This window comes from Podarcis gaigeae (assembly GCF_964106915.1).
Source record: "Podarcis gaigeae genome assembly, chromosome: 14".
Classification (NCBI taxonomy): Eukaryota; Metazoa; Chordata; class Lepidosauria; order Squamata; family Lacertidae; genus Podarcis; species Podarcis gaigeae.
Window position 1 is genome coordinate 37,411,691 of NC_139690.1, and position 15,720 is coordinate 37,427,410.

General features: G+C 43.6%; 1 protein-coding gene across 11 annotated transcripts in view; it reads left to right on the forward strand.

Annotated features, from left to right (window-relative positions):
• TBC1D24 (TBC1 domain family member 24) overlaps positions 1 to 8,706 on the forward strand; it is a 29,782-nt gene extending 21,076 nt beyond the window's left edge. For 8 of the 11 annotated variants that reach the window (XM_083711113.1, XM_083711117.1, XM_083711120.1 and 5 more), the window contains 5 exons: positions 188 to 346; positions 1,264 to 1,327; positions 2,018 to 2,113; positions 3,788 to 4,022; positions 5,089 to 8,706. In XM_083711113.1, the coding sequence (XP_083567239.1) occupies positions 188 to 346; positions 1,264 to 1,327; positions 2,018 to 2,113; positions 3,788 to 4,022; positions 5,089 to 5,243 (709 nt within the window). In that variant the 3' untranslated portion in view covers positions 5,244 to 8,706. Of the gene's footprint in view, positions 1 to 169; positions 347 to 1,263; positions 1,328 to 2,017; positions 2,114 to 3,787; positions 4,023 to 5,088 lie in introns of all 11 variants that reach the window. The other 3 variants (XM_083711118.1, XM_083711121.1, XM_083711119.1) reach the window with 1 other exon arrangement.
• The last annotated feature ends 7,014 nt before the right edge of the window (positions 8,707 to 15,720 follow it).

Genomic DNA, 15,720 nt, shown 5'->3' on the forward strand with positions numbered 1-15,720 from the left:
TACAATGCATCTACGAAGGGAAAGGGAAAGAAATGTTTTAATTTGCAATGCTTCTTTGCCTTCTGGATATCAGGAAGGGACTCTTTTCTTGCCATAGGCAACAAGTTGAGGCCCGAATTGGGCAGTAGTTGCTTTGGACAAATGCCCATGGCTCCAGTTTTAACACCAGTTTTCTGTTATTCCACAGGCAGAATGTCCACCTGGCAGTTCATGCTGAGAACTTCAAGTCTGAAATAGTTGATGTAAAGAAGATGAGAGACATCTGGTCATGGATTCCTGAGCGCTTTGCACTTTGCCAGCCACTGCTGCTGTTCACCACCTCCGAACATGGCTGCAGCTTAAGCAGGTAAAATGTAGTCAGCACTATTTTAAAATGAATCTTTGGTACTGTACGCCACAAGATGATGTAGACAATCATAGGCCAGTTCTCTTGGCAAGGGTGCTTTGCTTCTGTTGTATGATGAATGTTGCTAGAGTTGTCTTGCCTTGCATCAACACAAGCAGAGTTTGTAGGCTGGTTTTACATTGAATGCATGTTGGTATGCTATCAACTCATATAGATCTTTTTTCTAAGTCAAATCATGGCTGAGTGTGAAAGCATGTGGTCCCAGAAAGGTGATTGCAGCTGCTCTCCCCCTCCCTGGCCATCCTGCTGTTGTTGCCATGGTTTCTTAGCATGTCATCTGAACATTGGCTTGTGGTTTGTCTCACTCCAGACAAACTACAGTCTGTAACCAAGATTCATTATTGGTTTACAGTTTAAGGAGATGGACCACAAACCCAGATTTGGATGATGTGCTAAGCCAAACCATGACTTGGATCATAGCAATGCAGCAACAGCAGGACCAGAAATCAAGCAGCCACAACCTTCTCTCTGGGAACCTGCACATTTGTGATGTACTGTGATTTTGCTTAGCGTTATGGACAAACTGAGCCATAGACTATGCTGTGCTATAGAACTGGGGGTTTTTGCTCGCTCTTCCTTAGCTGAGAGGCCTAACTGTATGCTAAAGCAACAAGGAATGTTGTGGCATTAAAAAACCGAAGACGTTTATTATGGCATAAGGTTTTGTGAACTAGAGTCTGGTCTTTTAGCACATCACCCAAACAGTTTTTATTGTTGATTAAAGAGGCAGACAATGAACTGGGACTTGATTGGCAGTGTGGTGTGGATGTAAAAAGTGTGTGGAGAGTGTGCAGTTACCAAGACCAGCAGTGGGTTGTTTCACTAAGGAAGCATCGTTTTATATGTATCTTTATCAGGTTCTATTCGCATTGCGAGGGACATGAACCAACTCTCCTTCTGATTAAGACAACGGCCCAAGAGGTAAGTTAGTAGGACAAGTAGCAGCTTTATAAAAGACACTTTATAAATTTCATAGGATTCACTAAACTGCTGTCCATCAATTATTGTAGTTGCCATAGACAAAAAATGAAATAACTCCTTAGAACTCTCCCTGTTCCACTAACTCATTTGTGCCTTGCTTGCTTAATAAAGCACAATTTAGCTGCTTTCTTGGGAAATTTGAATTTGAAATTCAACCTGTTTTCCAGGTTGACGTGTTATGCCACAGACTCCCTTCCCCTACCACTACAGAGGGGTGACTTCATCACAGTGCACACACTGCAATATGTGTCTCCTGCACAACTGCAGAGCTATTCAAAAAGACCCATATACATTCTCTCTCCAGGCCCCTGTTGACACTGATAGGAGCAGTCATAAAATGTGATCTTGGTTGACCGCCATAGACTAACTAAAGATATAGCTTGCTACCCTCACACTAGGACCACTTCAGAGACAAACCTGGGTTTGCTATATTCAACTGTGAGTTGCTGCTGTTGACAAATTTACATGTTTGATTTGCATTTCACACCTAAGGTGTGTGTTAGGTGTACACCTACAAAAGTTATAAGAAGTGTCTCTTTATCTACCAGCTTTGAGACCTTTCAACATTACAGCTTCAAGTGTTCAAACTTCTTCGTTGTTTCTCTAAAATGGTGGCTATTACCATCCTAGGTCTGTGGGGCTTATTTATCAACAGACTGGAATGAACGCAAACGAGGAGGAAACAAGCTGAGCTTCTTTGGAACAGGGGAATGTTTTGTGTTCAGGGTAAGAAGTAATCATGTTCACTCCTTTTTTAAAAAAATCATTTTTATTTGATTGTACAAATATACATTTATAACAATCCAAATGCATATCCATATTAGTCTGACTCTCACGACTTCCCCCCCATACCCTCCATGGGTCCTATTGTCAACATTTATAACTGCATATTATTCCATAATCTATATTTTGTATCCATCCATATTATCCATAGTATTTGTTACATTATAAGTGAGATTAAAATCCTGCCAATGTTTTCATCTGCTTAAACAAATAAATTAATAGTTTCCCCCCATTCTTTTTTTAAAGTTTTTGTCCTCTTGGTTCCTGAGGTTTCCCCGTCAGCTTTGCCATTTCAGCGTGGTCCATCATCTTAGCTTGCCATTCCTCTCTGGTACCGCAGAGTAATCATGTTTACTCTTACCACAACCACCCCTTGCCTTTGGGGAACAACCTACTGATCAGTTTATAAGACTAAACCTTGCTGCTATTAGTAGCAGCAGCCGTTTAACCATCATCATCTATATGAATATGGAGCAAACCTTTCCCCAAGTTCATCAAAAGCCTTCATTAGGCTGAATGTTATGATATTCTACCCCAATAAGTGTCTTGATTATTGTTGGGTGTCACACTTTCTCTACCATGGTGTATGATGCAATGTTGCCAAACTAGGAAGTGTAGATATTTTGAATTTCAAGCTTGGGGCAAGTGACCAAGGTAGTATCAGTGCACATGGATTGTTGACGAGCTACCAAAACAAATGTGTCACTCTGAAGTTGGAAGGCAACTGGATTCAGTCTGCATTTAAAGGTGAACCTACCAAATTTGCACTTTCTGAAACAAGAAGCAAACCAAAACACAGCTATCCTTCAAAATTGACACTTCTTCTGAATTCTGCCATGCAGTGCTTCAGCCAAGTAATGTATACAAGAACATATATACTAGTGTGCATATAAATATATAACAGTGAAAATAACATACAGGAATGCATTGTATCATGGGATATTGCACAGAAAAATGTGTATATTAGGAGGAATTCACACTGAAATGGTAATAAAGGCCTTTTTAAAAAAGTGATGTGGAAATGGGGAGAACAGTACTTAAGAGTGGGGAGAAATGAGAAACGAAAAGTGATATATTCCCCCATCCCTAGTTGTAAGTACCTTTTTCAGATTCACTTAACACACGAGTCTTTACAATTAAAGTGGCAATCAAGAGGGTCACCAAATGAAACATTTGAGTAGCTATCCTGATTTTGCAAGATTCCTGATGCAATGTCAGGGAGAGGTTGTGCAATATAACTGCCATAATGTCCTAACACTTCTCTCATGCATTGAAGTCCTGCCTAGAAAGGTAGGCCAGAAGTACTCTATATATTGGCTGCTGAACAATCTGAAAGCCCCCCGTGCTCTACAAATATCAAACTTGATTAACACCTAGCAAGGAGACCACTGAAAGTTGCTCTCAGCTTTACTAAAGGAACAGCAGGTTATCAATATAATAACTTCCCTTTTTAGTGCCTGCCACAACATTCATAGTGCAAATTCATTCTGAAAATTTTTCTTGGGGAGTGAGTCAAGTTCTGGCCATGGGGCGGGGGGGAGACGCCAAGTGCAGTGCATTTTCTCTGAATAATTCCTTCATAACTCCATCTCTCCTCTCCTCCTCTCCTCTCTCTAGCTGGTGCCTGAAGTGGAACGCTATGAGTGGGTAATAATCAGGCACCCAGAGCTAGCCATGACAGGACCTGAACAAGGGAACAATTCCTCCCATGTTTCTGACCCTCCATCCGCAACCAGCCTCCCCTCGGACCCCTCAGACCGCCTTTCCCCCTTCCTTTCTGCCCGGCACTTCAACCTGCCTTCCAAAGCTGCATCCATGTTTATGGCTGGTGGAATGGAATGCATCATTATAGGTAAGCCTGTGCTCTTCTGTTTCTGCCTCTTGCAACAGCGCCGTGTAGTTCTATGTAGGGACACGAAGGCGTTTGCACTTTTTAAGACTTTTATTCCTAAATCATCTTTGAATCTGGGTTAAAATGAAAGATGGAGTAGGAGAATGATTTTCATTTGATATCGAGCTGCATTTAGGCCTGCAATGTTGACAGTTGGGGGGAGAACTATAATAATATAATGATAATTTATTATTTACACCCCGCCTATCTGTCTGGGTTTCCTCAGCCACACTGGGTGCCTCCCAACAGAGTGATGATGATGATGATGTGGTAAAACATCAAACATTAAAAACTTCCCTTAACAGGGCTGCCTTCAGATGTCTTTTAAAAGTTAGATAATTGTTTATTTCATTGACATCTGATGGGAGGCCGTTCCACAGGGCAGGCGCCACTACTGAGAAGGCCTTCTGCCTGGTTCCCTGTAGCCTCACTTCTCACAGTGAGGGAACCGCCAGAAGGCCTTCGAAGCTGGATCTCAGTGTCCGGGCTGAACGATGGGGTTGGAGACACTGCTTCAGGTATACTGGGCTGAGGCCGTTTAGGGCTTTAAAGGTCAGCACCAACACTGAATTGTGCTTGGAAACATACTGGGAGCCAATAGAGGTCTTTCAGGACCGGTGTTATATGGTCTTGGCAAATAGATCCAGTGTGAAATATTTTATCTGTTCTGCATCAGACTCTTGACCATAAGCTCTTCTGAAAGCTAAAATATCCATAACTGAATGCTCTGCATATGCTAGCCTTCACCAACATGGTGCCCTCCAGATGTTGTTGCCCAAAATATCTGGAGGGTGTCAGGTTGACAAAGACTGGTATACACCTAGGATTCTGAGAGATCCATGAACTCTTAACTGTAGAGCAGTTTGATGGGATGATAGTGTCTTCTCATAATATATATTCCCATGTTGGGGCAGCTGAAAGCTGTCATTCTGTTGTCTCCAGAAGTAGTGGAACTGAACATGTGATTGGAGCCATGGCTTTGCATCTTGATGCAGGGACAGTGTAACTGTGGTCTTTTCCCCCACAGGCGGAGGTGACGGTCAAGCTCTCTACATTGACGCAGACCTGAACCATGGAAGAACTGGCCACTGCAACACTTTCAACAACCAACCATTGTGCTCTGAAAGTTTCCAGATAGCTATCATAGAGGTTTGGGGTTTCAAGGACACTATGAGCAACTGAGGAGATAGAGCCTACTTTCAAAAACAGCTAGCTTGTGGAGCATCTTAGGATTCTGACCACAACTCCAGTTGCAAGAGTCGAGCTTATTTCTGAATCCACAAAATCAGTAGGCTCCTTTTTTGTAATTTAGAAAGCTAATTTGCAGGGCTCACTTAGATGCAGGGGCCTCATTGTTCAGCCATTGTATTCTTCATGTGCAATTTGTATTTGGCTAAGCGATTTATCCTTGACCTCCTGTTCTTACCTCTGGAAACCTTTATGCATATCCTGATATTTTTGGTAGCAAGAAGGTGGCCTCACTGAAGTATCCAAGTTGACTTTTATCCATGTCAGAGCCTTCATGAGGCCAGATAACATTTCTGATGTCAGCAGGTGCTTGTTGGTGACTGGGTTTATCCAGCAGTGTAATTTTTCCTCTTTTGCAGAAGCTTCTAATCCCTGCCAACGTTAGCTTGGATACAGAGTGACTCCCATGCAATCCAAACTGATTATGTTGCCGATTTCTCTCTCCTCCCAACTGCAGTCTTGCTTACTGCGTGCCACGCCAACCTAGAGGCTTCCCCAGATCCCCAGGGGGCTGCAGTGGGAAAGGGAAGGATGAGAGAGACCCATTGCACATGTGCAGAACACACTGCAAATGGATTGTTTGATCCGAGCCATTATTTTCTATAACCTATTAGATTAATCTGTTAAAAGCACCATTTTGTGTGTGTGCCCGCACACACTCATTTACACACCTTACAGCTGGCTGTTGCCCTAAGAGCCAGTCTTCGTTTGACATTCCGCTGTGTGTGAAGTGAGGCTGACTGAGTAATTTGGGAGTACTTTTCCCCCCTTTGGTCTTCAGTGCCACTGCTCTGTCGAAGGCATCCTGTCTGACATGCTGCCATCCTGCTTTTCTGTTTACATTCCTGATACTGCATATCAGTGATACCATGATTTTTTTTAGGGGGTACATTCAGGCAGCTAAGGACCCTTATGGGATATACAACACCCTGAACTACTTCCTCCTGAGTCGTTGCTGTTTGTGTTGAAAAGAAGCTGAGAGGAGCTTGAAGCAGTATTAGCTAATTGACCTCAAACTTTGGCACAGTCTTTTAAAGTGAAGCTATTGCAACAAGTTCGGGAAATGGCCGATAGTTGTTTTGACTATTAAAGGACTGTTTCTTCTAGGGACTCTAGGGGGTGCTGCATCCTCATTAACCTGACAGATACCTGGTCACTGGAAGCTTTCTTGCATGCAGCCTTTAGCTGTTTGGTTAGTAGTGACATCTCTTCAGTTCAGGTTGCCACGTGGTAAGCAAAGTCTGCCCCTAGACTAACACAGAAGCGTTACACACATCTTGTTGGTTTTGCGCTTCACTTATTTTGTCTCTGAATCTCTGTGAGATCTGCTCATCCCTAGCTTAGCAAATGAAGGAGGGAGCTTTGCCATATCTGATATCCGCACAACTGCAGTAAAGTGGCCAGCTTAGAAGATTTTCCTTTAGAACTGGTTATTGAGTGTTTTCATTTGATTATGCCCTGTCTTAGAAATGACACAGCCTATGGCTAAAAATGGGAAAGCCAGCTTGTTACAGAACTTGCTCGGTTGAGGCGATGCAAAACTCAGCATGCTTTAGCCTTTAGGGAGGTTACATGTATTTGAAGCTAGGAGGTACTTAAGATAATAGCTCAAGAACATATCATATAGCCTGGCTTATTTTAAGCTTGTTTTGGCCCTTTCTCTTACAATTTCTAGTAATGTGGGCAAAATTCTACGATTTGATGGACGTTGTTAGGTAGTGGAGTAATACAGACACAAAAAGAAGCCATTGCATGGTGTCTTACAGCTGAAGCTGTTTGCTCGTGCTGTCTGGGGAGCTTTATCTGCAGTGGGACTGCCCTCCTCTGAATGAAAACTGGTGGCATTTCTGGCCATCTTTCCACAGGCCAGCCCAGTCCACTCCCCGTCACTTCTCTGTTGGAGTAGAATGCAGCACATGTGAACAACACCAAAACATCCAACTAAGGTGAATTGTTTAGGATGTGGAAGTCTCAGCAAACCAAGTTGAGCATGTTTCCATATCTATCCAGAAGGTGGCACACATTTCTCAGTGGATGTTGACATGGTGAAAAATAAATAGGTGTTAACAGTCATCTAAGCTTTTGTGAAGCAGAGCTGTGAAAGTGGGGGCTGGGATGTTACTTGCAGGCTTGAGAAGGGTGCAGCTCAGAGTTTGCTGCAGCAGGTTTGACAAAAATAAAAAATACTTACATCTCCCTGTTATGTTTCCCAATCTGTTTTAAGTGGGAGCTTTTTAGCATAAGCAGTTTTGAATGATATGTCTTGAAGTCAATACCTTATTCGTGATTTCATTAAGCATGCTGATATTAAGTTTGATCAGGTTTGTGTCTTCAGTTTTTGAGATCTTGATGATGACTGAAAAGGAGCCATTCTAAAAGTGGTTTCCTGGGAGATAAGTCCCTTCCTTGTAATAATAGGTTGGACAGCAACACTTGCTGGGTTGAGGAAGGGAGAGAAGTTTTGGTGGTAGCAAGAAGTGACATGAATGTAACTAGAAATAGCTTCCAGCCTAATTCTTTGGGGTGCAGGCAAATTTCTACCCACCTACAATAGACTGCTGCAGTGCTAGAATTTTCTTGGGAATGTTTCAGTAATTCACTGAGAACCATGTACTTGTTGACAACCAAAACTCCTTATTTCTCAATTGAGATTACATTTAGCTTTTCTTGCATATGAAGAGGGAACAGAAGAGAAAGTCAATATTACCATTAAAGAGTTAAAAACACCTCATACTAGAAATACTTTCAGTTTTAGCAAACCATAAAAACTGCTTCATTCATTAAATCAGTTGTTAATCCCAGAATTGATGTTAAGCACAGAATTTATTCTTTTAAAAAAATATATATTCCAAGATGTTTACTTCATGTCTCTTGAAATAAGTGTTCTAGTTTTCCTCCAAAATCTGAATATGTATATTTTTGCCTCACCATTGTAATGTGTTAATATCACAAGCAAGCAAGGCCTTTGCCCTCATCTACACACAGTTGGGGCAGAGGAACTCTGGTGTTGCAGATACATATCTAGAAGGTGGACCAGCGGCCAGATCTCAGCTGCTGTCTACTCCCTCTCTTCCTCCAGGTTGCTGTGTATCCCTTTGGTGTGTTTTGAAATGAGCATTGTACCTGGTTGTAACGATACATGTGAATGTGCCTACTGCTCCTGACAATGTGGTAATGTTTATTTCCCTGGAGGCAATTGTAGCTTTTGTGCAATGTGACTTTCTTCTCTTAACGTATAGTTTATGTCTCCCTTCCATAATTGATGGCAGTTGTGTGTGTGTGTGTGTGTGTCTGTGTGTGTCTGTGTCTGTGTGTGTCTGTGTCTGTCTGTGGCCATACAGAAATCAAATTGACTTTTAACAGAAAAATAAATTCTGGATATGACTTGACTCTTCAATGCAGCCACATGGCTATTGGTGCTTCCTATCTTAACTTTTCTGTAAGTAATTGGTCCTGCAGCCAGCAACTTGTTTAGTTGGCCATGTGCTGAGATACTGAGATCTTGGGTGTGACCAGCTGCCACCAAAAACACCAGCACTCTACTTAGGTAGCATGATTCATAATGCCCCCTCCACTATTGCTATTCTCCTAAGCACCAAAGCAGTCCCTCTCTCTAACAAGCAGGGAGACCAGCTTCTTGGATGCATCTTCCAAGGCAATTAGCATCATCCTTAGAAATCAACCAGGAAAAAGTTTCTGGCAGGGGCTCAGATAGTACCTCAGTTTTATTGCACAGGGCCTCTGAAAATGTGAATGGGTTGCATGCTGTTGATTCCGAGAAACAAAACCTCTTGGACCATCACAATTCCACGTAAACTGGATATAAATCTGGACAGCATGAGAAAGCTAATTACCAACTGATTTGAATGATAAGTTATATAAACACGAGGCAGTTCATCCCTTTGGACAAGTGAGATCTTGTGGCAGTTGCTCATACTCTATTAACTAATATGCAGCATGTAGGCCATTAGAGCTTGGCCTGTTTGTGGTCTCCTGGACCACAAGGTGTAGAAATAAATTGCCAAGATGGTCACAAAGGCTGTGTGCACCACCTTGCATTTGAAGCATATGGCTTCCTGCAAAGAGTCCTGAAGTCTGGGATTCCCCAGGATTGTTTGGGGGGGAGGATCATGTGCTTTAAATGTATGGTGTGTCAGCTGCCTAATGCAAAGTTAGACTTTGATGTAGCTATGGCCACTCTTGCCTTTGGCACCACCCACCACAGGCATGTGGCCCCTGCAAGGCTGCCTGTGGAAGAATGTGGCCCTCAGGTTTAATTCCCCATCCTTGCTATAGAAGCATGGTACATTACTATATAATATAGCTGTACTTCATTCTGGCCTCTAGAGGTCCCTGTTCGGCTGATTTCAAAAGCAGTAGCAACCACTAGACCTTCTGTTTGCAGAAGGTCTTACTGTGGATTCAAAGCTGCTCTTTGCACGGGGAGGAAATACTCAGCTTACCTGAGAGGCACGGGGCAGGAGTCTTTTTCAGGAGCTGCACCACCACAGCGGTGGCACCTAACCTGACCTGGCGCTACACACTGGCACATAGTAACACAGGTCTAAATTTTACTATCACAGCCTTGCAGTGCATACAGACAGGCATGGGCATTTTGCTCATTGCCATTTTGCCCATTAAATCTCTGGTCAGCTGGGAGCTGTGGCACATCCTAGGCTTGATAGCACATGTCCGGCAGGGCCCTACAGCCATCTTAACCCTCCAAGGCATGTATCAAGTATACCTGGTTGCCCTTGCCCCTACCCTACACTGCTCTGCAAGCAGCTTCAGAGGAGCAGTTTTCATCAGGAGCATGAGCGGCTTCCACGTGCATTTTCTAAAACACTTTAAATGTAAAGACCAATTTAATGTTGTTTCTAGTCCCCTCCCCCCCCCCCCCGAGTGCAGGGTATCCTCAATTAGAGGGGGAGACATCTGTCTGAATCCCTCTTTGGTAATAGCACTGGAGTGAACAAGCAGCAGCATGTCAGATCTTGGGACTGATCTGCACAAGCACACACTACTTGTTGCACCAGGCACACGGAGCAGTGCTGAAGTATCAAGGTTGGTGCTGCATACAATGAAATATTCTAGCGATTGCTGGAATTATTTGGGGAGGCAGCGGCCCTTCACTCTGGATAAGCTGATGCCCACAATGCACAGCCCCTCCAGGGACTGTTCCTTGAGCTTCTCTGCTGGGCTTTTCAAAACTGTGGTGCTAAGCTTCAATACTGATGCTGCATTATGAGTCACTGTGGAGGCAGCACCAGGCATCCTGGAATCTCCTTTCCTGACCAGCAGCTTGAAGAAGCCTGTAGATTATCCTTGCAGCAAGTGCTGTGCTGCTATTTCCATCCAAAGGAGAGTGTATGTCTGGTTACAAATTGTCAGTAAAATGGAGCCATCTCACGCTGGCTTTCCACATCTCTGAGCCCCCTTGGGCCAGGATCACAAAAGAAATGCTGTGGCTGATGGGAAAACAACTGCAGGGTGTGCAGCAAGGCAAGTGTTGTTTAAAATGTGGGGTTCTACTTTGCCTGCACATGATGATTTTTCATCTTCAGCCTTATGGTGCTTTAGTAATATAGGAACATAGGAAGCCTTATATTGAGTCAGACCCATTGGTCCATTTAGTTCAGTATTGTCTGTACTGACTGACAAGCGGCTCTGCAGTTTCAGACAGGAGACATTCCCAGTCTTACGCAGCGGTACCTTGAACTGAACCAGGGTTCTTCCACTGCACTGTGACTCTTGCCCTTAAAAAAATGAATTAAATTTTTAGTGCTCATGATATAGTCATCATCATAAACTTTTACTGCACCAGCCAAAGGCCATGACATCTTCCAAAAACAGATCTACAGTGGTACCTCAGGTTAAGAACTTAATTCATTCTGGAGGTCTGTTCTTAACCTGAAACTGTTCTTAAGCTGAGGTACCACTTTAGCTAATGGGGCCTTCCACTGCTGCCATGCAATTTCGGTTCTCATCCTGAAGCAAAGTTCTTAACCCAAGGTACTATTTCTGGGTTAGCGGAGTCTGTAACCTGAAGCGTATGTAACCTGAGGTACCACTGTATGTGGAGGGACTTGGATTGTTACGGAAGAGTATTCAGCCATGCAACATAGAAAGCAGTCTTACACACATGCACGCACACGCACAGTCAGACCATTGATCTACTTATCTGAGTATTGTCTGCACTGACCAGCAGCAGCTCTTTGAGGTTTCAGACATGGATGCTTTGCCAGCCCTGCCTGAAAATGGCAGAGATTGAACCTGGGACCTTTGGCATACAAGGCAGATGCTCTACTAATGAGTTACAGCACTTCCCCATCACTTGCTTCAGGTAAGCTCAAACTCATAAACTCAGTACTGTGCCACCAAACACTGCATCCTAAGTGCTGTGCACTAACTGATTATATCGCTAGAGCTGCAAAAGGCTTACCTTTTGGAGTGGAACACAATTTTTTGTATTTATATCCTGATTTTGCAAGAAAGTGCAAGGTAGTTAATGGATATTTTTTTAAGTAATACTTTCCCATGAGTTCTTCCCAGTTATCCTTTGCTGGTGATGTCATTCATCTGTCTGCAGGTCAGCTTCCCTTAGCTATCTGCTTGACCACTGTGAGAACAGGGTGCTGGACTAGCTGGGCTCACTGGGCTGATCCAGCAGGCCCCTGTTATGTTCTTGTGTTCTTAACAGCAGCTCAAGAATGAAGAAAACTTCCAACAGCCAAGTCAGGCCTTTCACTTTCAAGTTCCATTTTCTGTAAATGCTGAAGCTGACATCTTTTCATTTCTTACGAAACAGACTTCCCTGTATACAGTGGTACCTCTGGTTACGAACTTAATTCGTTCTGGAGGTCCGTTCTTAACCTGAAACTGTTCTTAACTTGAGGTACCACTTTAGCTAATAGGGCCTCCTGCTGCTGCCGTGCCACCAGCATGTGATTTCTGTTCTCATCCTGAGGTAAAGTTCTTAACCCAAGGTACTATTTCTGGGTTAGCGGAGTCTGTAACCTGAAGTGTCTGTAACCCGAGGTGTTTGCAACCCAAGGTACCACTGTATTAACTGACTGGCTGTTTCCTGTTCCACCCCTCCTCCATCTCCCTATTTTAAAACTACACTTCGCTTAAATTTCCCAACCTCTCTCTCTCTCCCTCTGTATGTCTGGCAGCCAGCCCATGAAACCCATGAGAAATGTAACAGCTTCTATTTCTTGCTGCTTCTAGGGGGGTAAGCCAGGCTACGAGACCTGTTGTCAGTGATAACAAATCCTTTTGTTAAGCATATTGAGAACAAATAACATTTGCTTTTCAGTTTCTTTCCAGATTTTGCAAAAGACGGTTTGTTTGTATACAAAAGCAAACAGAATAGGAGGGCACTATGGCCTGAAAAACTAGAGTTGAAGGAGAGGGAAATGAGTCCTCTGACAGATGAGTGATATTACACATTTTGTTTTCACTGAATTTTTGTGTGTGTGTTTCATCCAAGGAGCTCTAGGCAAGATGCGGGTGCCATTATCCCCTTTTTATCTTCACATACCTGAGAGCTAGGCGGAGGAACAATACTATACTTAGCATTTGCTTGCTTATTTATTTATTTATTTATTTATTTATTTATTTATTTATTTGAGCAATTTAAATACCCCTTTGGGAAAAAAAATCCATCTCCAAGGTGGCATACAAAAGATTGGGAGAAGGGCCATAGATAAAGGGTAGAGCAACCATTTTGCTCAGTGTTGTCTACACTGACTGGCAGTGCTCTCTGACGTTTCAGACAAGGGGTCTCTCCCACCTAGGGAAGTGGGCAAATCTGTTGATTTAGGTTTTGCTCAGTTTCTCATTTCTCCGGTCTTAAATTTCAGTTTTCCACATTTCCCAATAAGTTTGCAATTTTTTTAAAACAAGTCTTCATGAAAATTCATCATTTTACTGCAAGTTTCTCCCAATATACGGTACATTCTTGAATGCAATTTTGAGAACTATCATGCATCGGTGTGTGCTTATTTTCAGTAATGCATGCATTTTGGGGAATAGACAAATTTAATAAATAAATAAATAAAAATTGCGTGCATTATGGAGAACTGCACTACAAAATTTGGAGAGGTGTGAATTTCAAAAGATGGCTGTGTTTTATGCATTGGTTTGGAAAGTGCAAATCAGGTAGGTTTGCCTTTAAATGCTAACTGAATCAAATTTATTCCCCATCCTCCCAAACCTCATTGGAGATGCTGAGGATTAAATCCTGAGTCCTTCTGCGTGGAAAGGGCCTTTTCTGTCCCTCTCTCTTTCTCCCTGCCCAGGGAAGTTCCAGCAGGGGGGGGAGATCCCTTTTTTGCCAGACTGACTGCTTATAGAGGACGTTCTTCCCTCCTACTTCTGTCACTGAATTCATGTTGACTCCCTTTTTCCCTTAGCCCATCTCCCTCTGGGTTCCCCACCGCCATCAAATTAGGCTGAGGGTTTCAGATCTCCCTAAACCCTGGTTTAAGCTAATTTCAGCAACAGCGTAATCAACAGGCTGGTGTTAGAGGTGATCCCTATGTGACAGCTGGAACGTCATAGGAAGCTGCCTTCTCCTGAGTTAGACCATTTGTCCATGTAGCTCAGTTCTGCCTACATAAGGAGTAACCAATGTGGTGCCCTCCAGATGTTAGACTACAACTTCCATGCTCCCTGACCTTTGGCTGTGCTGCCGTAACGGAGATCCTTATTATATTCCTCCATAAATAAATCCTCCATTGCTGCAGCTGGTGGGTGAACCCCCAGTTCTGGCTTCCCTTCCCAGGAAGAGCTGAGCCACTGACTCAGTTCATGTCGGCTCTTTGGCATGCAGGTGGAGGGGAGAGAGAAAGAGCTGACTCCATTCTTTCATTTCCCATTCTTCCATCGCAGGTGCTCCAGGACTGTGTGCACTGTAAACAAAGCCGAACCTGAGCCCAACAGCATCCATGCTCCTCCAGGCTGGCTGGTGCTGGCAAGTGTTGTGTTTGGTGTAGCAGCAGGAGCTGGCTGGAGGCAGCGCATCCCTGCTTCCTGCAGTCATGGTACGGTGTGATACTTGCCTGCGTCAGCAGCCTCCCCTCTCTTAATGCCCTTGCTGGCAAAAGAGCTATTTTGGTCTCCTTACCTGTTAACCCCATGTGTGCCGCAGCCTGCAAGGATGCATCAGGCACTGTTGAGTCTTCTAAGCAGGGAGCTGCCCATTCAACAAGATATTCAAGGATCCCTTTTCACTCATTGAATGCATTTGCATACTGCCTTTAGGGGAGGTAAGGTGCTCAAAGCCGAGACAAAGAGGGGGATTGATCCTGCCCAGCTCCCAGGTGCGGCGCGGCAGCCTGGACCACGCATACGACACACATAATACATTTTACATCTTCCTTTTGATAATTTATACTCTGCCTTTTAATCAAATGCTTCAAACAGAGAAAAAATACATTTTTAAAAAAGCAAAAGCAGCCCTTATTCCTCTGGCAGGAGGCAAAAAGCCTAAAGCAGCCTACTTCTATCTTGCTGTTGCTCAGGGATGATGGGATTTGTAGTCCCAACAACATCTGTGGCCTAGACTGGGTCCTTCTCTCACATTTTCAGGCCCACCATACATGCTGGTATGGCACACACAGTCACCTTTCTTTCTTTCTTTCTCTTTCTTTCTTTCTTTCTTTCTTTCTCTCTCTCTCTCTCTCTCTCTCACACACACACACACACGCCACATCACACTCATTTCTAACACAGCACTGGGCTTAAGAGGAAACCTCCCTTCTCAGTCCAGCGCTGCAGTGGAAGAAACAATCACTATTTGAAAAAGCACCTAACCAAAGACTAAACTTTCCTATTTCATGGAAATATGAAATTGCTGATCACGTAACCAAATTATGTAGCTTCTCCTTCAGATACGTCTCCATGCCTGCACACTGGAACTTGTAACTTCTAGGGTCAGGGTGGGTCCTAGAAGTTACAAGTTAGCTTAATGCCTTTCCCAGGGAAACTGGTGTAAAGCATTATTAAAGACAGACTTACCCAGCAAGATACAAGAACAAGAAGCCTTGCTGGAGCAGAGGAATCTCTTAGCCCAGCTCAGTACTGAAAAGGAGAAGACTGGGGCTGGCCACTTCAAAACGTTTCCAGGGCCTGATCTGACCCATGGTTTCTCCACCCTTATTATATGAGCTTAATTTCCAGCTCTCCTTTAAGGAACACCTCTCTCCCTCCAACCCCAGTTGAACAAAACAAGACAAGCCATTTGGAGATATTGCGACAGGAAATTCTTCCTCTTTCCCACTGATAAGTATTTGATCAGTAATGCAGCAAGCAAGCATAAGAGGGAGCTCTCTTGCAACCACAGCTGCTTCTCTACTTAGCTGTTGATAAAGGGCCCCAAAAGGTTGAGTGAGCCCCTTTCCAGCTA